The sequence below is a fragment of the Musca domestica genome, unplaced genomic scaffold, assembly GCF_030504385.1.
Source record: "Musca domestica strain aabys unplaced genomic scaffold, Musca_domestica.polishedcontigs.V.1.1 15, whole genome shotgun sequence".
In the NCBI taxonomy this organism is placed as follows: Eukaryota; Metazoa; Arthropoda; class Insecta; order Diptera; family Muscidae; genus Musca; species Musca domestica.
The window spans coordinates 3136953-3158816 of record NW_026712207.1 but is presented as its reverse complement, the minus strand read 5'-3'; the positions used below and the strand labels follow the sequence as shown (position 1 = coordinate 3158816).

Here is a 21864-nt window from a genome sequence, read left to right as displayed (position 1 = left end):
CAATAATTCAAAGGAAACAGGGTGTTTCAGTAAAAATACACAATTGTTAGAAAAAAAGAGAAGGAAGTGATAATTTCAAATATTTAGTTCCATATTAAACCAAATATATGTTATTTGTCATAAAACTCACAAAATGAGATTATTTTGACTCAATTGAAAATGACTTTTCCCTTACGACATCGAAAAAATACAAAACTAGTAGATTTTTGTAGATTCTGGAACATAATATTTTTATTTTAAGGCATCTCTTCTTATATTAAATCACAAAGTAAAAAATCATTGATTTCCAAATCCTTTTTTAAACAGAACCTCAAATTTCCACTTTTGTGATTTAGCCTAGACATATTTTATGACCACTTGTTATTCGTCTCAGAACTTCGTTGTACATTAACAATACACACAAATGTATGTATGTGTGCCTGCCGATGGTACTTGAGTTTGAAATGTATACTTTTTCAAGGGAATTAATTAAAATAAGGTTTCGAATTTCAAACCTTTTGTATGGCACGTATTATAAAAAAAATGCCAAAGGAATCGATGAATAGATAAACAAAATGTAAGTAAAAATGAGAAAAAAATGTTTATTTTTTCGAACGAGTTGAGGGGATTCAAATCAGGGGACAAGGTTTGATGCAAGGAAAGGTAACATATTTATATTTTATTCATGCTTCTTTAATGGAACCTTACTCAGAATCCCATAACATCTCATTTTAGACATTAAATGAAACACATCCAAAAGTTGCACTTAAACAATTTTAATTTTTTTTTATTGAATATTGTTATGTAGGTATGATTAAATCGATGAAACTCCCCTCTCTTCTTACAAATATACAACATGATACAAATAGCCTTTGAATAAAAAACGTCACACGATCGAGTATATGGGTATGTTTATGTGAGAAATATTGGAACAAATAAATCGATTCCCGCGGGACTAATATTAAATTTAAAAAAACATAAGGAAACATAAGGATTTCCAAATCCTTTTTTAAACAGAACCTCAAATTTCCACTTTTGTGATTTAGCCTAGACATATTTTATGACCACTTGTTATTCGTCTCAGAACTTCGTTGTACATTAACAATACACACAAATGTATGTATGTGTGCCTGCCGATGGTACTTGAGTTTGAAATGTATACTTTTTCAAGGGAATTAATTAAAATAAGGTTTCGAATTTCAAACCTTTTGTATGGCACGTATTATAAAAAAAATGCCAAAGGAATCGATGAATAGATAAACAAAATGTAAGTAAAAATGAGAAAAAAATGTTTATTTTTTCGAACGAGTTGATGGGATTCAAATCAGGGGACAAGGTTTGATGCAAGGAAAGGTAACATATTTATATTTTATTCATGCTTCTTTAATGGAACCTTACTCAGAATCCCATAACATCTCATTTTAGACATTAAATGAAACACATCCAAAAGTTGCACTTAAACAATTTTAATTTTTTTTTATTGAATATTGTTATGTAGGTATGATTAAATCGATGAAACTCCCCTCTCTTCTTACAAATATACAACATGATACAAATAGCCTTTGAATAAAAAACGTCACACGATCGAGTATATGGGTATGTTTATGTGAGAAATATTGGAACAAATAAATCGATTCCCGCGGGACTAATATTAAATTTAAAAAAACATAAGGAAAAAATGGAAAATCACGAGAAATAAAAAATAGGTAGGTATAAAAAAATGAAGAAAAAATCGCCTTAAGATGAATTCAACTTATAAAGTCTACATTTGGTTTCAGTCAGAGCGGCCAAATAAGTTTGATTCTTACAATAAACCGGGCAAGTGTCGTAGACAACTTCCTGAACTGGCAACGATTGTATACACTGTTCCGTGGCACTATCATATACTGACAATAGCTTACGATCTTGTATGTAGGCAGCAACCAAAGTGGTGGTGTCGACAGCAATTTGCGTGGAACGTACCATTACGGGACTATTGGTGTGGGCGAAGAATGTTACCCTCAACTGGAACACTGGAATGCCATCAATTTTTTGCAATTTCCCCAGAATGTGACGTGCCTGTTTGAACCTTGCACAACTTCTTGTTTGTACCAATAAATTTTGCGTCTCCGTTTCATAGTTCATCGATATAAGACGTCCCTCCACCGAGAGGCGGGTGGCATTTGCACCACCTCCTTGTATATTCTCATAAAACCACAATGAATTTAGTTTACATATAAGGAAACCGCCACTAGGAAACATTTCACTTTCCGGCACAGATTCAATCTGTATTACTGGGCCACCCTCGGTCTGGTGATCATCCAAAAATGTCTCGGGATAACGTATATCATAAACATATGTACTGCCTTGTTGTGAACCCAAATAGAGGTAGTTTTCGTTTTCTTTGCGAGATATGGCACACGACCACAATGGCTTTTCATCGGGCTTAAATGTACAGACTGCCTGCAAGGTGCGCAAATCAAACAGTTTGGCTCTCTGCTCCATGCTGGCCACCGCCAACATTTGCTGATCTTGCGACAGACTTATATCACGAACCATTTTAACAGAGGTATGTAAAAAATTCGAGGGTTTAAATGTTGGCGTGTCGACAAAACGTAGACCATAGCCGGGAAACAGGCCCTGTGAACTTTTCTGTGACACAAACAGGGCCATATGTTGTTCGGCATACTTCATAACACGGCAACCAGGCTCCCGGCACAGTTCCACGTTTTTCTCCATGAACAGCCGATAGGTTATGGAGTTTTTACCAAAACCTCTGGCACTCTCCAGTCCACCACCGCCACCTTTGCGTATTAATCTCTTGAGTGCCTCATTTTCAGCTTCTAATGTTTTGATTTTTTGTGCTACCTGAGCGTGGGACATCTTTAGGGTTGCTAATTCTAATTCAACATTCTGGTTTTTGGTACGTTCCTGTATCAATTCGTCGCGCATACGATGTTCCTCACTGCGATCAATGGCCCGCAAACGTTTGGCATACAAATAACGTATATCTTTGGGATGAGCCTTTGTTTTGCACTGTGGACATACCTTTTGACCCGACTGGCGGGAGCTTTCCTGTAGCCAGCGGCGAATACATGATTCACCAAACAAATGGCCACATTTTAGTGAGGACAATCTATGCTCCCCTGACATTTCCCAATTATCGAGGCAAATGGGACATGTGAGACCGTCGTCTTCATCATCATCGTCTTCGCCTTGCTTTGTTTTGACTTTCGGTGTACCACTTTTGGCCTCCAATGAGAGGCGTTTACGTTTTTTGGCAGGTGAGGGTGTATCTAAGTTTATTATTTCGCCTTCATATCTTATAGCTGGAGCCACTGCTGAAATGGAAGGTTCTATAAGGAAAAATGGTTTTAGATTTGTTATTTGGTAGCTACAAGATTTGTTTTGTCATCACCTTGCGGCAATAGAGCCTCTACATCTGCTGCTACCGTGGAGACACTATCTTCTGTGACTCTGGAACTGGTTGATGCCGATTCTGAGGCATTTGTTGCATCTACAACATTAAATTAAAACATAATTTCCTTTAAGGTGAAATGAACATGAATGTTTTTACCAGATTCTGCATCTGTTGTAGGAACATTATCCGTACTCCCGGCCTCTGTACTACGATTGTCCGTTTCACTGGAATTACCATACCGGCTAGACACTTCCGAAATGGTACCAGATCTTTGACTTGAGGTCTCCTCTTCCTCTGGCCCCGATGCAATTACCACATCCACATCGTTCTCATCATCTTCGTCGTCGAGAAAAACATCCTCATCCATAATGCGACTGTAACCGCTCAAACCACTCATCAAACTTTCCTCGGTATTGTTATTCGCCACCGGAGCAAAAACATAGTTATGATCGCTATTGGACAGCAGATTCTGGGTTGTTAGACGCATAACACTATTTCGGGTGCGAATAATGTTTGGTGAACTGTTTCCACTACCACTTGCAACATAATCATGATCATTTTCCATATTTCGTTGCAGCTTCAATGTAATATTTTCGAAGCACTGTTAAAATTCATCATAAAATTTCCTTCTTTATCCTTCGAGACACAAAACATGAACGAACAAACGAAAAAAAAAACACAACTACAGGTTGCCCGCAATCGAAAGCGGGCCGCATTGTTTTTATCGATTGTGGCTTGGCTTATCGATAACACAGCAACTCTTTAGCTGAGAAACACAGCAGGGCTGTTATTTTTAACGATTTTATTTTTAAAATGGTAAAAGTTTCTAAAAACGAAAAGATTAAAGATGTCAATTAAAGATGTTAACCAATTTTGCTATGGACATGAATGATTAAACATTTTGGATCATATTTTTGACAAGGTTTATTTTTTAGCGGGTATATAAACTTTGTCATTCCGTTTATAATTCCTCCAAATACACATGTTATACCCAACAAAGTATATACATTCTTGATCAGGGTAAAATTTTAAGCCGATTTGGCGATTTCCGTATTTCGGTTGTAATGACGTTATCTTTGGAACGAATAGAAATACAAGGCTAAAATTTTGCGAAGTAGTCAGGTTAGGTTCGTAGCTGGGCCATGTCGGACCACGTTGTCGTATAACCCCCATATAACGGTACCTCCCAAGATTCAACGACATTTTTTCAATGTAGTTGTTTCAAATTTGATATTTTGCGTTCGTAATGGGTAAATTAAGAAGAAGAAAATTTTGTTCGCAAGTCCATGTCCGAAAGACTCGGAATCGATTTCCACAGAATTTGACGGAGACATTTGTGTTTCCCGACTTTGAGTTCCCTTATATTTAAACATATATATCGATACTATTGCTATATCTGCACCGATTTTCCCCGACATTTAAGCTGATGAAAATATATATGGCAGCTATATTCAAATCTGAACCGATCTCTATGAAATCAAGCGAAGGCATTTGTATGCAGTCTCTGATAACTTGCATACAATATCATTGTATTGGAGTGCATTTTACGGATATGAGGGACTTTAATACAAAAGCGAATTACAATATACGTGGGATATATAGTTATATCTGAAGCGATGGGATATATAGTTATATCTGAAGCAATTTTGAACAAATTTGGCACAATTTCTTCCAGGTTGAATTCGATCGGATGTGTCCAAATATGGGCTGAAAATAAACATTTGGTGCATAACAAACTTATAATCATAAAAATATATATATGGAGCTATATCTTAATCCGAACCGATCCCGATAAATTTTGGTAAAGGTGTTTTTGAGCTCTCTTTGATATCTTTTAATAAATATTGTTGTTATGAGGTTCTTATTACGGCTGTGGGGGACAGAAATACCAACTCAAATGAACAATTTATACGGAGCTATATCTATTTCTGAACCGATTTTTGTATAATTGGATATAAGAAGACCTGCAGTCTTCTTAATTTGGTCGGATGTGTCAAATTCCATCCTATGTGGACTAATGTTACAGATTTGGTGCACAATGAAAGTCAAAATTGGACGAAGATATGTATGGGATATTCACCGATTGCCACCAATTTCAATAGGGTTCGTCATTCATAACAATCGAACAATAAATTTGACCTGCACTTTGCTAATTTTCCCACTTCCCAATTTTCCCTTCATGAAGTCAGAAAAAATTGCAAAATTAGAAGATTTTAGCAGGTTCTGTAATAAGGCAAATGTGATTCTATGAGGATCTTCATGTTACAAACAACTCCGCGATAGCATAATACCCTGATGGCAGTGTGGTGTAGGGTATAACGAGTAAAATAGCAGCTAAAATCAGCCGGACCAAACTTTTAATACCCTCCACCATTTTAATAGATCTTGAAAATTTTCAAAAATTAAAAAAAATCCGTCGAAAAATAACGCTTAAATGAAAACCGTTAAATGGACGTGGTATAAGTAATTTTTATCATAGGCTGTAGTACCGATTCCGAACTTCAAATACGAAATTTATTTATTTCTTTATTTACTATTTCGTTGAATATTGTCTCCAATATCATCAAAATACGGAATAAAGGGAGGTACCGTTATATGTGGGCTATACGAAGACGTGGACCAGCATAGACAATTTTTCGTCATACGAACTTCAAAATTTACCCATACCGTTATATGGGGCATATACGATATCGTGGACTTACATAACAAATTCTCTTTCAGGAGGCTAAGTACTCAAAAGGAACTCCTTGTGTGGATTTTTAGACAATTCCATTGAAAAATGTGGCTAAAATCATCAAAATACCGAATATGGGGAGGTATCGTTATCGGCGATATAACATATCGTAGACCCATATGTACGATTCTTTTACATGCGGTAAAGTACCCACAAGGGACTGCTTGTGTAGAATTTCAGACAATTTCATTGACAAAATGTGGCTAAAATCATCAAAATATGGAATATCGGGGGATACCGTTATATGGGTGATATAGACATTTCTCTTACAGGAGTAAAGTACCCACAAAGGACTCCTTGTGTGGAATTTCATTGAAATATCCGGTTAAAATACCGAATATCGTAATATGTAGACGATATCGTGAACCAATATAGACAATTCTCTTACAGACGGTAAAGTACCCACAAAGAACTCCTTGTGTAGAATCTCAGACAATTCCAATGAACAATCATAAAATCATCAAAATACCGTATATCGGGAGATATGCCCATCTTCGAACTTGACCTGCCCCTGCACACAAAAAACTGATCTCTGAAAAATTTTAGTTGCCTATCCTAATTTATTTTGACACTAGCATGGTTATAACAGATGGATGGACGGACGTGGCTAAATCGTCTGAGAATTTTACGCTGATCAAGAATATACATATTTTGTTAGGTCTAAATTTATTACTTCGATGAGTTACAAACGGAATGACGAACTTAATATACCATCCATACTATGTATGGTGGAGGATATAAAAAGAATGGGAACGGAGCTCAAGTGTCCTTTAATTCCCCTTATTTACTACGTCTTCCACTAACTATCACATCATGTGCGCCTTAATTGGACTTTGCAAATTCATTTGGTAATCGAAATTGGCACATCACTAAGTTGTTTGTTTGCGACCACACACAGATGGTTGCCAAGCTTTAAATTTAATTTGGAATTTTGTTTTGCAACAAATGGGGGAAGAGCTAAAAACAATAATTTTTTTGTTAATCCATATAACAAAATTGAATTTTATACTTTAATAACAATAATAAGAAATATGGGTTTAATTAAAGTTTCGTAAAAACTCTTAAATTTTTTCGAACTTTTTTTCCAGTGGTAGGGAAACTATTTTTTTTTCTTGAGAGACGGACCCGGGAACCCAGATTTTTGACCCAAATGTCCTGGTTCAAGTGCCGCACTAGACCCGGATCCACTTAGCCGATATATGCATGGTTGGATTCGACCAAAAAAAGGTATTAGCACAAATTGTAGCATTTTGGAAAGGTAAGGCTGCAAATACATAAAAAGCTTGAAGTCATGGCTAGGCATATTAATGCCAAATTATAATGAGAAACGACGGCAGGATTTTAGTGCGGCTCTGTAATTCCTTTGTGAAATGTCACAAAATAGGCCGTGCCATGACTTCAAGCTTCTTATGTACTTAGCCCTTAAGAGTGTCAGCTATAATTTAACATCAATTTTGTTGACCCCTATAATGGGCTCTTTTTCGACTTTTTGGACGTTTCATTTTATAAAAAAAAAACCGGATCCAAAAAATCGATAATTTGACTATAACTTCCGAACCGTTTATAAATACTTCTTCCCCAGGCGCTTAATGTGTTTATTGCAAATTTCTCATTTCCCTGCAAATTGGCAACCCTGTACGTTGACTCAAAAAAAAGTTGCAGAGCAAAAATTGAAATTGCATCAATCATTGGCATTGTTGCGTTAAATACGCTGTTGAAGGACAATTTTTTTGCCGAAAAAAAAAGACTAGAGTTATCTCGAAAATCCAATAGAGTTGTGCTAGAGATTCCCCTTCTGCGGACAGTACGATCTCCAATTTGCAAAGTACAAAAACAACGATATATTCCATCAACGAGAAACAAAAGAAAAAAAGAGTGTTCAACGCCATCCACCATTCTCCAATTATTAAATTAGCAGGGATATAATATAAGGTAATGTGAAAGTAAAACTGGTTATATTTAAAAATATCCATTGTGTACTTTTTTTTATTGTGTTCCGAATGTTGTTAAATTATCTGAAATGTTTTACAGCTAAAAAAAAAACTTCAAACATGTCGGCACCGGCTACACCCGATAAACTTACTCCCGGCACGGGTCGACCACCCTTGAGTCGTGACAATAGCACCGGTAGTCCCAATTCCCTACAACTACCCAGTCCAATAATAACGAAGCGTACCAGAACCGCTTCTACGTAAGTATATAAAAAGGGAGTAGTTACTTAATTTCCCCTCTTTGGATAATAAATTACATCAATTTTTTGTTAAAGTCTCATTTCCATCGATTTGTCTGATAATGAAGTTAATATGGGTATCGTGTTTTCCCATTTTGATTTACAATGAGAAAATCGCCACATGCTTTTTCTCAATGTTTCCCTTTCGATGTAAATTTTGCAAAATAAAAATTGCACCAACGGGGTGTGGTATGTGCGGGCACCGAAATATTAATTTATTTCTCCAGCTACTGATACGAGTTGAGAATTTTCAAACATTTTATAAATTGTTAAATTGTTTTACATATATATGTTTCTTCTTTATTCTTTTTGCAATGTCACTCACAATAAGAAGATTCGTATTGGAATCTGTATTTTTGCTGTTGTTGCTTGTTTACATTTATGTGTGGGATATATGCTTTATTACCCATTCGTTTATTTTATCAATCTATTTGTTTACGCGCTCACATTTAATAAAAAACACGCAAAGAATACAACAAAAATACCAAACACACCTCCGCTCACCAACCACAAAAACCTTCTACATCGGAAATATTTGAAGATATGTTTAAACAAATTTTGGACAATTGCTTGACCGACAACCGCACACATATATAAATACATACATAAATGTTAATTAATTAAAACAATTCATTTGATGAACATCCAATGAAAGTATTTTGAGAAAACTATAGCACCAATAGCACGTAGATGTATCTCACGTTTTAATATTGGGATAATACCTAAATAGCCTCGAAATATTTATGAATGTGGAACAATTAAAAACCAGTACAGAAAGAACAAAAGTCGGGCAGGGCGGACTATGTGATAGCATACACCACAACATGGTTGGGCCGAACTTTTAATACCCTCCACCTTTGGGTAAAGAAAACATTATTATATAAATGTATCGTGTTCCACTTTAAACTACAAATTCACATAACCTATGAAGTGGGTGATGTCGTTGTGTGGGGGCCATACCAAAACAGGAACCTCCATAGACAATTTTATACTTCAAGGATTGTATATACCAAATCTCTTTTCTTTGCAACAATTTCGTAGGCAAATGTGGTATAGTTTTATGTTCGCTATAAGAAAACGTGGACCTAAATTTTCAATGTTCCGCAACCGTATCTATAACCCATTTCGAACTACTAATACCAATTTTTAGACAAATCCCTGAAAAAATGTTGAATATTTGGAGTATACACAGCCATACATATTATGTTCACACAGGAGCCCGTTACGAACTACAAATTCTAATTTTTGGACAAATATGTGTAAAAATGTTGCAAAAACAAGTTAAAAAGTATCAGTCGGCTTTGCCGACAGATGTGTACCCTCAGCCTAAGCCGATCATTTTAATATATTTTGACTCGTGTTATGATTATTCAAATTGTTGACCCAGTTGACTATGAAGTAGATTCCAAATGAATGGATATGTGATTATTTTTAGTAAATGTTAAAAGTGTGCGCGGTTTACCAGATTTCGTCGACCGAAGTATTCAATTTCATACTTCATCTAATACAGTTAAAAATATTGGTATGGGGAAATTTACAAGAAAATAGAGCATTTACATCCAATTAATGGATAATCATAAATTCCATATTCATCTCAGGTTTCTGGCAAAGAGAGATATATTTTGATATTGCAAGTTGTAAAAAATCGCTGACTTTTTCCGCAAGTTATGACAGATAAGCCTTTGTGAGTGAGGTACCAGATATATATCATCTTTACAACAGATCTTGTATTAGGAAAAATATGTGTATGTGTGAAATTTGAAGAGTACTGAACGTTTATTTCGATTTTATTGAGCGTTTTGTTTTTTAAAATCTTGAACCCATTGTGGGGAAGGTACCATTAAAAATGGTCTGATCTCTACCATCTTTATAACAGATCTTGTGTTGATGGAAATATTGAGATGTACCAAGTCTTGAATGGAATCGGATGTTAATTTCGCTTTTTATTAAATTCATGGATATTGTGGTGGAGGTACCAGAAGGAATGGTCCGATCTCTACAGTTTTTATTACATATCCTGTGTGTATGGAAATGTTCAGATGTGCCAAGTCTAAATAGAATCGGGTGTTAATTTCACGTTTTATGACTTCAATGGATATTCAAAATGTCGACCTTTTGTGGGGGAGGTACCACAAGGAGTGGACCGATATGTCCCATCCTCGCAACAGATCTTGGGCTTATAAAACTATTGAGATGTGTGAAATTTTAAGATAATCGAATTAATAGATCACTTTTTTAAGAGTTATAATTATTCAAAATTTTTATCCTTTGTGGGGGAGGCACTTGATAGAGTGGACCGATATTATCCATTTTTGCACCTGACCTAGAACTGACACAAATATTAGGATTTGCAATGTTGGAACAAAATCGGGTTAATGTTTCTCTTTCTGTGCAAAAAATATTTTTTGAAAATTTCGACCTTTTGTGAGGGAGGTACCAGAAAGAGCGGACCGATATATTCCATTTTCACAGTAGACCTTAGGTTAACAAAAAATATTGTGATGTGTGTAATTTGAAGGCAATCGGCATCACATTTTATAAAAGTTAGAATTATTCAAAATATAAACCCTTTGTGGGGGATGTACTTGATGGAGTGGGCCGATACTGTTCATTTTCGCGCCTAACCTAGCACTAATGCAAATATTAGGATTCGCAAAGTTGGAGAAAAATCAGATTATCCTTTCGCTTCCTGTGCAGAAAATAGAATTTTTGAAAATTTCGACCTTTTGTGGGAGATAGGTACCAGAAGGAGTGGACCGATATTGCCCATTTCCGAACGCGATCTAAGTTTGACAATAATATTACGATGTATCAATTTTGGATCAAATCTGATAATCCCTTCCAGAGTTATCGTTCGCGACAGCTAGCCAGACAGACAGACGGATGGACAATGATAGGTCGACTTCAAATGTCCTGAAACGGATTTGGTCCAAAGAGACCTAGGGTTTAAAACCATTATTTCGATGCGGCACGTTTTGGCCGTATCAAATGATATATACCCTCTCCAGCCAGATGGCTAAGGGTATAAAAATCAATAATGAATAAAATTTAACGAGGAAATAAAGAAAAAAACCTTTAGATCAACAATCATATCATAACCTGAAATTTATTTAAAAAATATGACAAGAAAGGAAATCTGGAAATATATACATTAATTGCTCTCATTTCAATAATTTAAATTAGGTGGACATTGACTTTAAATCTCAAATACCGGCGGAAATTACTCAATATCAAAAATTGTATTTACTTATTATCCCGTGCTATTATTGATTTCTCTAGTACTAAATTAATTCCTGTTTCCCCCTCTTTTTAGCTCTGCCCGTGCTATGGAAAACCCCATAGTCACCGGCACTGTAAAATCATTTAGTCGAACTAAAGGACATGGTTTTATTACGCCCAAAGATGGTGGTGATGATCTATTCTGTCATATATCTGAGTAAGTAAAAATGCCGAATATACCTACAATTGTATGACCTTTTCTAACTCCCCTCCATTTTTTTCATCAATTCCTCACAGCATCGAAGGAGAATTTGTGCCTATGGAAGGTGATGAAGTCAAGTATCGTCTGTGCGCCATACCGCCTAAAAATGAAAAATTCCAGGCTGTCCACGTTAAGATTATTAACCTAACACCCGAAGTCCACCACAGATGGGAGGAATAAATAAAATTTGTTACAAAACTAAATCGAAAATCAACACCACAATGAACAATAATTATGTAGCCACAAGCCTGCCGTCAGATACATACATCTATTTATATTCCAATCGAGTCAAGATAATTTTAGGAGTTTTTTATTGGAATCAAATCAAATAACACACAGCAAAAAAAAAGTTAAACAAAACAGAATGCCTCATTTTAAAAACGCCAGTGAAAGAAAAAAACATAAAATTTTTAATGAATTATATTTGTAAGCGCACATAATATTGTTTTTATTTTGGTTTTTTATTTACTTATTTTTCTTTTTGTAATGCCGATGCCTATTTAATGGGTTACTAATAAAAGCATTGAAAAGTATGAAGCCGGTTATGTCGACTCAACTAAAGAAGAAAACCACCAATGGAATAAGATTTCAAAATGGAAAATAAGTTACAAGGGGAGGAATTGTGGAGATCAAAGAAAATTGTATAAGAAAGCCTGAAATAATATTGGAACATAAGTCATATATAATCTGAAAGCCCAAGTCGAGAGCTTTCATTTGGTCTAGGCAACGAAAATGACATCTATATCAGTTTTCGGTCATAGATCTTTTAGAAAATACATAGAGCTCTCCGATAACAGGTTATCGCCGACTGACTTCACTGACTATGCGAGCGTGTTGGTTATGGAAAACAATAGTTGTTGAATGATATTTAATTTCAGGTATCAAACGGTCAACTGTCAGTTACTCAATATATATTTTTATGCAAACGCTTTTATTGTATAGTGTAGCTGGCATTTTGAAGGAAAAAACAAGTAAAGAGGGAATTTATTTCAGAAATGTTGACTATTTTCTATAGCCTCAGGCTAGAAAGGGTATATATCATTTGATACGGCCAAAAACTGCCTCGTCAAAATAAAGGTTTTAGACCCTAAGTCTCTTTGGACCAAATCCGTTTCAGGACATTTGGAGTCGATCTTGCGATGTCCGTCCATCCGTCCGTCTGTCTGGCTGGCGCACGATAACTCTCAAAGGAAGTATCCGATTTGATCCAAACTTGGTACATCGTAATATTCTTGTTAAGCTTAGATCGAGTTCAGAGATGGGCGATATCGGTCCACTCCTTCTGGTAAATCCCCCACAAAGGGTCTGAATTTGGAATAGCCATGAGCTCGTAAAACGAGAAATAAGCATCTGATTATCTTCAAATTTCAAACATCTCAATACTTCTAGTAACAAAAGATCTGCTGAGAAGATGGGATATATCGGTCAACTTCTTGTGGTTTCTTCCCCACAAAGGATCAACATTTTGAATATCGATGAAGCTCATAAAACACGAAATTAACATTCGATTCCATTTAGACTTGCCCCATCTGAATATTTCTATCAACACAGGATATGTTATAAAAACGGTAGTGATCGGACCATTCCTTCTGGCATCTCACCCACAAAGTGGCAACGTTTTGAATAACAAAAACGTTTTTAAAATCCGAAATAAGCATCAGTTGCTCTTTATATTGCACATAACCCATTATTTCCACAAACAAATAATCTGTTGAGAAGATGGGATATTTCGGCCCACTCCATCTGGTATCTCCCCCACAAAGGCTTAAAATGTTGAATAGCCATGAAGGCCATAAGAAGCGAAATTAACATCCGATTCCATTCAGACTTGGTACATCTCAATATTTTCATCAAGACAGGATCTGTTGAAAAGATGGTACAGATTGGACCATTTCTTCCGGTACCTCCTCCACATTGGGGTTGAAAAACAAAACGCTCAAAAAAGCGTGATAAGCATCCAACTCTCTTCACATTTGAAACATCCAAATATTTTTGCTAACGAATGATCTGTTATGAGGATGATATATATCTGCCAACCCTTTCTGGTACCTCAGCCACAAAGGGTCACAATTTCCAATACTTATATACTTCATAACTTGCGAAATAAGTCCGCGATTCTTTACTACTTGCTATATCTAAATATTTCTCTAACCCAGAAACCTGAGATGAATATGGAATAGAACGATTTCGCATGGAATTGGATATAAATGTCCGATTTTCTTGTAATTTTACCCATACCAATATTTTTATCTATATTTGATGAAGTATGAAAATGGAAAAATTCGGTCGACTATATCCAACACGCACATTTTAACATTTTCTAAAAATGATCACATATCTCATATAAAGGGGAGGAAGTAACCAATTGTCCAAACCTGGCTCGTCGCAATATTTATATTATATTTCCGATACGAAAGGGCCAACAATTTGAACAATCATAGCAGAAGTCAAATTATATTTAAATTATCGAACATTGGCTGGGGGTATACATCTGTCGGCAAAATATTTTACTTTTTTTTTTCTAGATTTTTAATAATTTTTCTATCCCAAAAAAATTTTTTTGGAATAAAGTGACGAAAATATCAAAAAAATTTAAATAACTACCAATAATTGGTCTGTTCCAAAACTGCAAGAATGTAATACTTTTTACAACGATAACCAATCCTTGATTCCTTTATGATACGACAAATTTATAAAATCGAAAAAATTGCAAAACTAGTAGATTCTTGCAGGTTCTGGAAAGCAAATTTGTCCTGATTTTTCCACAATAAAAACAAAAAAAATCAGAAATAATAGATTCTTGCAGGTTCCAGAACAGAGCAAATATTAACAAAACGATAAAATGTAAAAAATGATTTCGATAAAATAAAAAAATCTACATTGATCCCACACAGCACAATTCGTATGGCCACACAACAACTCTGAACTAACTGTTGCCCTTACTTTACGTTTACGTTACGATAACTCTCATTTTTCTCAACTGATTTCGAACAGGTGTTGTTGTTTTGATTTGTTTTTTTTTTTTTTTTACGGGAACCTTAGACCACCACCACTCAACAACTCATTTGTGTTTCAGGTGTATTATTGAAATACACGAAAACAAGAACGCGTTTCATTATACTATATTCCAAATAAAATACAGTGATGAATGCAAATTAAATAGCTTAAAAAAGGTGTTTTAAAATTGACAATTATTTTTTGTCATTGCAAAATAGAACGGCTGTCGAAGCTGCAAGCAAACAGTGAGAAGAGGAATACAGCCAGCCGCCGCCGCCGCAAAATAAAAACCCAACCACTCATGCTGTTCTTTCAAAGTGTGTGACGTGTCGTTTTTGTTTTTATTTTTAAAAACCTTAGAATTTTTCTGTTTCGTGCAATTGTTTAGAATTGTTTGTTTAAGAGCATAGAAGTGGACGACGGCGACGACGACAACGATGAGTTTGAGACGTCGACAAAATTCCAAGGAGACCCTTCTGGTCACGGATGAAAAAAACGAATCGCATCATGAAAAGACAGATATACGCGGCGACAAGGGCAACATCTTGATATTGTTGTTCTTGTACATCTTGCAAGGCATACCCTTGGGTTTGATTGCAGCTGTACCGATGCTGCTGCAAAATCGTGGAGCAAGTTATAAACAGCAAGCAGAATTTTCCTTTGCCTATTGGCCGTTTAGCTTGAAATTGCTGTGGGCTCCCATTGTGGATGCTGTGTATGTGAAACGTTTTGGACGCCGGAAATCATGGCTGGTACCATGTCAGTATTTGATTGGAGCATTTATGTTGTTCCTGTCGTGGCAGGTGGATCGTTGGCTGGGTGGCGATGGCGTTGAACCGAATGTACCCCTTCTAACCGCCTTGTTCTTCATGCTGAACTTTTTGGCTGCCACCCAGGATATTGCTGTCGATGGTTGGGCCCTGACCATGTTGAAACGTGTAAATGTTGGCTATGCCTCAACTTGTAATAGTGTGGGACAAACAGCTGGTTACTTTTTGGGCTATGTGGCATTCATTGCCTTGGAATCGAAGGAGTTTTGCAATACCTATTTGCGTACAGTTCCCAAGGATGTGGGTATGGTGACATTGCCCGAGTTCTTGTGGTTTTGGGCCTGGTGCTTTTTGGTGGCCACTACTTTGGTGGCTTTGTTCAAAAAGGAAAACATTGCCAAGCACAAAGATGATGGCAGCCGCTATACCGAGGAACATGAATTGAATATCTATGAAAGTTATAAAATCCTTCTGGATATGGTGCGTATGCGTCCCGTGCAGATTTTGGCTGGAATATTGCTAACCGTAAAAGTGACATTTGCCGCTTGTGATGCTGTCACTTCACTGAAACTGATCGATGCTGGTGTGCCCAAAGAGAAATTGGCGCTGTTGGTTGTACCCATAATACCATTACAAATTGTTTTGCCACTTGTCGTTAGCCGCTACACAAACGGTCCACGGCCCATGGATGTTTATGTGAAAGCCATACCATATCGTATTGTATTTGCTTCCATTGCATCGTTGATTGCGTATTTTACACCCCACATGATAGCTGGCGGAGAGGTGCCCATTTACTATTATGTCCTGTTGGTTGTCAATTATGGTATCTATCAAATATTCCTGTATTGTATGTTTGTGGCGGTGATGGCATTCTTTGCAAAAATATCCGATCCTGCAGTGGGTGGAACATATATGACATTCCTGAATACCCTATCGAATTTGGGTGGTAATTGGGCGAATACAGTGATACTGTGGTTGGTCGATGTCCTCACGTGGAAGGAGTGTGCCCATGTGGATGATACGTTGGCCGAAAAGAATCATTGTTTGACAAAGAAACAAACGCAGGTAAGAATTCGTGGAATTTTTATTTTTTCATTTTTGAATAAGAGCTGGGTTTGAAATGATCGACAACCTATTATATTTGATTAGAGCCTTGTGTGGTTACCTGTCTTCAGCATGAATATTAAAAAAATAGATTTTCATTGGTGTCAGAAACTTAATCTCCAGTCCTTAAATAGATTTTAATTCAAATTCATGTTGTACTATAAAGGGGTCGGTAGGAGTGAAGTTGGAAACGTTCAAAAAATACTTCAGGTCTGTGGAATCGTGATCCAGTTAGAAAATATACACCCTGTTTTTTTAATGAACTGGCTTGATGATGACATCTGGTACTCCAGTAGACAGACAATATGCCCACCTCGATTCTTGTATTTGCATTTGATGGGGTTTTCGATGGTTCCTTCGAGTCAATCCGGTACATAGAACCGGCCGCCGTGGTGCGACGGCATAATAAAATGATGTCAACGAAATACCTGCTTTGGTGTTACAGACAGAGTTATCCGTATCACCATTTGGTGGATAGGCCCCCAGGCACTTAAGGAAAGACTATAATGATCTAGAGAGAGAGAGAGGTACAGAGGTATAAGATAGAGCCTCTAGATCAACAGACCTATCAATCAGCACTGATTAGGATATAGAGTGAATACTGTACTAGCTGAAGAGCGAGAGCTGCACCGAAAAACCGGAATAGTTTTGGCTATTTTAAGATCCGGATGGTGCAGCCGCCTCAATTCCTATTGGACCGGGATTGACAGCGATGTGCAGAACATCGCTGCCCAGCAAAACCTACTCAACTAACTCCAGTATCGTTGTGGACCCAACCCGATTGAGACCCAACCCGTGCCTCGGTTTTAGACCCTACGTCACTTTGGAGTCGATTTAGCGATGTCCGTCCGTCCGTCCGGCTGGAGCGCACGATAACTCTCGAAGGGAGTATCCGATTTGAGCCAAACTTCGTACTTCATAATATTTTTGGCAAACTTAGATCAAGTTCGGAAATGAGCAACATCGGTCCACTCAACATTTTCAAAGAAAATAAAATACTGCACAGAAAGAGAAAAGATAATCCGGTTTTGATCCAACTTTGCAAATCCTAATATTTGCATCAGTGCTAAGTCAGGTGCGAAAATGGACAATATCGGTCCACTCCACCAAGTACCTCCCTCACAAAGGGTCAAAATTTTGAATAATTATAGCTGTTATAAAATACGATGTAAATGTCCGACACACATCATAATATTTTTATTAACCCAAGGTCTGTTGTGAAGATGGAACTTATCGGTCCACTTCTTCTGGTACCTCCATCTCCAAAGCGTCAAAATTTTGAATAAGACGCGAAATTAACATTGAATTCCATTCAGACTCGGAATATCTCAATATTTCCATCAACTCAAGATCTGTCATAAAGATTAAAATTGGATAAAAAGGATATAGATGTTCGATGTCCTTCAAATTTTGCACATACCAATATTTTTATCTGTATTAGATGAATTATTAAAATGGAATACTTCGGTCCGCTATTTCTGTTAAAAATTTGTATAGGAGGAAGTCCAAATCTGGCACGTTGCAATATTTATATCAGTCTTAGGTCAGATACGAATTGGTCAATATTGGCCATCTGCTTCGGGCCAAACCGAATGATTTTACTATTTTACTTGTTAAAATGTGATCACGGAATTTTATATTGAAAACAATTACTGAAAATTATTTTTTCAAATATCTTTTCCAGGAATGTACAGCCGCCGGTGGTGAATGTAAAATCGTATTCGATGGCTATTACATCGAATCAATTGTCTGTATTATATACGGTATTGTGTGGCTGTTGTTGGTGCGCAAATGGATTAACTATCTTCAAAATCTACCCAACAAGGCATGGCTGGTGGTGCATGCCAACAAGGATGCGGCGAAAAAGAGTTAGCAATTAATAGTCTGACACACAGCGAAGAGGCTAAATTGTTGTAATGCACATTTCTAGAACTTACGCCCAGAGAGGAATTCTTTTGTATAATTGTTGTTTAATTTTCGCCCTTTTCTCCTTCTTCTTCAATTTATGCCATAAGTTTTGCTCTGTAAGTTTTTTTTTAATTTGATAAACAACTAGTTTTTACATTCGACTCTTTTTCCTCCCTTTTGATCTTATACACCTACACATGGAATGTAATGAGTTTTATATGTGGTCCATAGAAATTATAATAATTTACCCCCGCGATAGCATTATAATATTAAAACCAATATTTATCATTTCCATAGCATTAAAATAACATTATTATAATATTTATAATTATAATTTTGTATAATAATATATATTGTGGAATAGTTTTTAAATTATTTTCATTGTTGTGAATTGTCCTGAAAGAAATTGCCCCAAAAACGAAAAATGAAACGAGAATAAAATTTTGCTTATAGAAAAAACAAATGAATTCCAGGTGTTTTAATGGAAATCAGCAACTGATTAGTTTTGCAAAACAAAGCAACTGGTTACTTATCAAAAACCAATATGGTCAGAAACGTTGCGTATCTCAGCAAGCAAAAAAATGTTATCTATTTTTTTATTAACGTACTACTTAGCGTATTCGGATTGCATGTTTATAGTCATTATGGCGATACATATGTATTATATATTTACTAATTTTAACAGAGGCTAATTTGATCGGTGTCACTGCGTATTTAGTATAATGTCCCACTCTAATGTAATAACAAATAATTGATGATGGGGCTATACTTTCTCAGCAAAAAGCTCATATCCACATAACTGCGAATTTAAAAAAAAAAAAAATGCGAACGGCTCCCAAAAATTATGAAGCATTGACTGAGTTCTGTCAGTTTAGGGCTTGGTGTTTCTTGGTGACACTTTTAATAAAGGAGAATATTGCCAAGCAGAAAGATGATGACTGTCGCTAACCGAGAAACATGAACTGCATATCTATAAAAGTTATAAAATTCTGCTCGTTATGGTGCGAATGCGTCCGGCGCAGATTTACGGCTGGGATTTCCGAGGGCCCCACAACATTACACTTTTGGTGGGAGCAAGCTATTTTAAGTCAAATTCCCTTGAGGTGTGTAGAAATGTACGCTTTTTTAAGGCATATTTCACTAGTACAGCACCATAAGAGGACCTTTGTAGCGTTCATGGGTTTTTCTTTATAAGTCGAGTTGTTGGTCAAAACTGAAAAAAAAAATTTTTTCAACAATTGACAAGTACAGTCTAGGCCTTTACTAAGAAAAAAAGAAATTATACACGCTTTTACAACGCTTTGATATAATTAAAATTATGCAATTTTTTGGGCCGTCGCGAGGGGCTTCTTAAGAACTTGGTGGTCGATCATCATGAAATCCTTGAAATACATAAAAATTATCAGGAAATCCATCTAAAGATCATTTGGACTAATGAGGCTAAAAAAGCAAAATTATTGCATCTGGTCTTGGGAACACAAGAGTTATTGTTGAGGAGCCTCTTCAGTCTCAACGTTGTTGTTGTGACATTTACACCCGTTGTGTTCTTTGATGCATACTCTCAGCTCATGTCCCTCTATAAGATATAAATATGTAGACGCGCCATGTTTGAACTCCTTCATTTCTTCCCCCTTCCTTCACTCTGATCACAATTGGCCACCAATATCTTGACCTTTAACATCTTGCAGCTTCTTTTGGGTTACAGGAAAGATAGGGTCGCAACTTTGCTCTATGGTTATGAATAATTTCATGAAAAGGCTCTACCATATAATTAATATCAAATCAAACTTCCTAGACAAAGCCCAACCTAATCGCAGACATGATGTAGTCTCTATTTAAACAACCAGTTGGCAGACAATCTTCGTTAGTTAAATCCGAATTTTATGCTGGAGTTGTATAGTTGATAGATAGTTGTATACTTTACAACTTTTGCTAAATTTGTATATTATTATCCGATATTCCATAGAGATATGACTAATTGTTTAGGGATACTTGCTGCAAAATGTTATATCTGATATTTCAATATTTGTCACACATAGACATATTCTTATATAGACATATTCTCACATTACAAATATAACAATTAATAATAAGAATAAATGATTACACTCACCTTACTTGTAAATGTCAGGATGCAGGATGTTGTGTTCTTTTGATGTTGATTGTAGAGTCAAAAACATAGGTTTCTTTCACCATTGTTGCAATATTTTAGCCATAAATTTAGATTTGAATTATAAACCATTTATTGTGGCCAATATGGCCAATTGAATTGGTTCAAGAGATTTCATCCTACGGGATTAGAAGGCGACATTTAGTTTAAATTGGCTCAAGAGATTATACCCTGCGCCATCAGAAGGCGACATTTAGAATATGAAGGGACCGTTTATATTGTATTACTGTTATTGCGAACGAATAATCTGCGAATCTTCAGTTTTTTGTCAAGAAATTATTGAAAGCGAGCACTTGGAAGGCGACCGACTGTTTCGTATTTCAATTATTGCGGAAGAATGAAAATTATGTTAATTGCCAGGATGTTGTGGAATTCTTCGGTATGGAAATTTATTGTAAAAAGAGAAGAAGTCAAGAATGTCTTATGCTTCAAAAAATATACCGTCCATTCGACGACTGTCTTAGGAGGGAAGCGTATCATTTGGGAATTCTCCATGTCATAGAGGAAACATATCATCTGGCTCATTTCACAAAAAAAATTTAAGGTGGTATTCTGAAAAAAATTGATTTAGTTTTTTTCCAATTGGAATCTGTTACAAATTGTCCACTTACCTCAAATTAAATATTCGTTTGCCATTGAAGATTATATCGTAAAACGCGACTTTAAGGTTGTTTAACGAACGAATACATTGTATATTATTTATTTTATTAACGAAATTTCCGTGAAATCTTTCTTTGTCAAGAAGTTATGGAATGTGAGCACTTGGTCATCAATTCACTATTACGTATTTCTATCAACGTGGAAACGAGAACATTAAATTAATTGCCAAGATGTTGTGCAATTCTTCTGTATTGGCAGGATAAATGCAACGTTTATGGATAACATTTCTGATTAGATTCTTACAAAACTGCTAGTTAGAGACTTTCACCACACAAGAAGTTTCCAGTCAAAGATGTCTGGACTTACAAGAATATGCCATCCATTGGCCAATTGTGTCATAACAAAAAAAAACGCAGCATCATCTGACAAAAATATTTCAGAGGTGAATCTGAAAAAGATTTGGAACAACTCTAGTTTAGTAAAAACTCTTA

General features: G+C 36.0%; 4 protein-coding genes across 4 annotated transcripts in view; 2 read left to right on the top strand and 2 right to left on the bottom strand.

Moving 5' to 3' along the window:
* The window catches only part of LOC101901793 (terpene synthase), a 197646-nt gene that overhangs the window by 116335 nt on the left and 59447 nt on the right, over positions 1 to 21864 (bottom strand). The window lies entirely within an intron of this gene.
* Positions 740 to 4065, bottom strand: LOC101888298 (E3 ubiquitin-protein ligase RFWD3). Its single transcript, XM_005180790.4, has 3 exons — positions 3536 to 4065; positions 3377 to 3475; positions 740 to 3314 (listed from the first exon to the last, which is right to left on the bottom strand). The coding sequence occupies exons 1-3, from the start codon at positions 3942 to 3944 to the stop codon at positions 1717 to 1719; spliced, it is 2106 nt and encodes a 701-aa protein (XP_005180847.1). The 5' UTR covers positions 3945 to 4065; the 3' UTR covers positions 740 to 1716.
* Positions 7738 to 12357, top strand: LOC101888123 (cold shock domain-containing protein CG9705). The gene is made up of 4 exons (XM_005180789.4): positions 7738 to 8045; positions 8145 to 8304; positions 11657 to 11779; positions 11860 to 12357. Exons 2-4 carry the CDS (start codon positions 8165 to 8167, stop codon positions 12002 to 12004), a joined length of 408 nt encoding a protein of 135 aa, XP_005180846.1. The 5' UTR covers positions 7738 to 8045; positions 8145 to 8164; the 3' UTR covers positions 12005 to 12357.
* Positions 14877 to 19066, top strand: LOC101887954 (acetyl-coenzyme A transporter 1). The gene is made up of 3 exons (XM_011293085.3): positions 14877 to 15138; positions 15210 to 16656; positions 18380 to 19066. The coding sequence occupies exons 2-3, from the start codon at positions 15259 to 15261 to the stop codon at positions 18566 to 18568; spliced, it is 1587 nt and encodes a 528-aa protein (XP_011291387.1). The 5' UTR covers positions 14877 to 15138; positions 15210 to 15258; the 3' UTR covers positions 18569 to 19066.

What these genes read in the sequence shown, in the direction of transcription:
- LOC101888298 (XM_005180790.4), bottom strand. Translation starts at nt 3,944, where the DNA reads ATGGAAAATGATCATGATTATGTTGCAAGTGGTAGTGGAAACAGTTCA. An exon ending in TACAACAGATGCAGAATCTG is followed by an intron (nt 3,476 to 3,535) that starts GTAAAAACATTC and finishes TTAATGTTGTAG; the next exon opens with ATGCAACAAATGCCTCAGAA. An exon ending in AGAGGCTCTATTGCCGCAAG is followed by an intron (nt 3,315 to 3,376) that starts GTGATGACAAAA and finishes TTTTCCTTATAG; the next exon opens with AACCTTCCATTTCAGCAGTG.
- LOC101888123 (XM_005180789.4), top strand. Translation starts at nt 8,165, where the DNA reads ATGTCGGCACCGGCTACACCCGATAAACTTACTCCCGGCACGGGTCGA. An exon ending in CGTACCAGAACCGCTTCTAC is followed by an intron (nt 8,305 to 11,656) that starts GTAAGTATATAA and finishes CCCTCTTTTTAG; the next exon opens with CTCTGCCCGTGCTATGGAAA. An exon ending in CTATTCTGTCATATATCTGA is followed by an intron (nt 11,780 to 11,859) that starts GTAAGTAAAAAT and finishes AATTCCTCACAG; the next exon opens with CATCGAAGGAGAATTTGTGC.
- LOC101887954 (XM_011293085.3), top strand. Translation starts at nt 15,259, where the DNA reads ATGAGTTTGAGACGTCGACAAAATTCCAAGGAGACCCTTCTGGTCACG. An exon ending in TGACAAAGAAACAAACGCAG is followed by an intron (nt 16,657 to 18,379) that starts GTAAGAATTCGT and finishes TATCTTTTCCAG; the next exon opens with GAATGTACAGCCGCCGGTGG.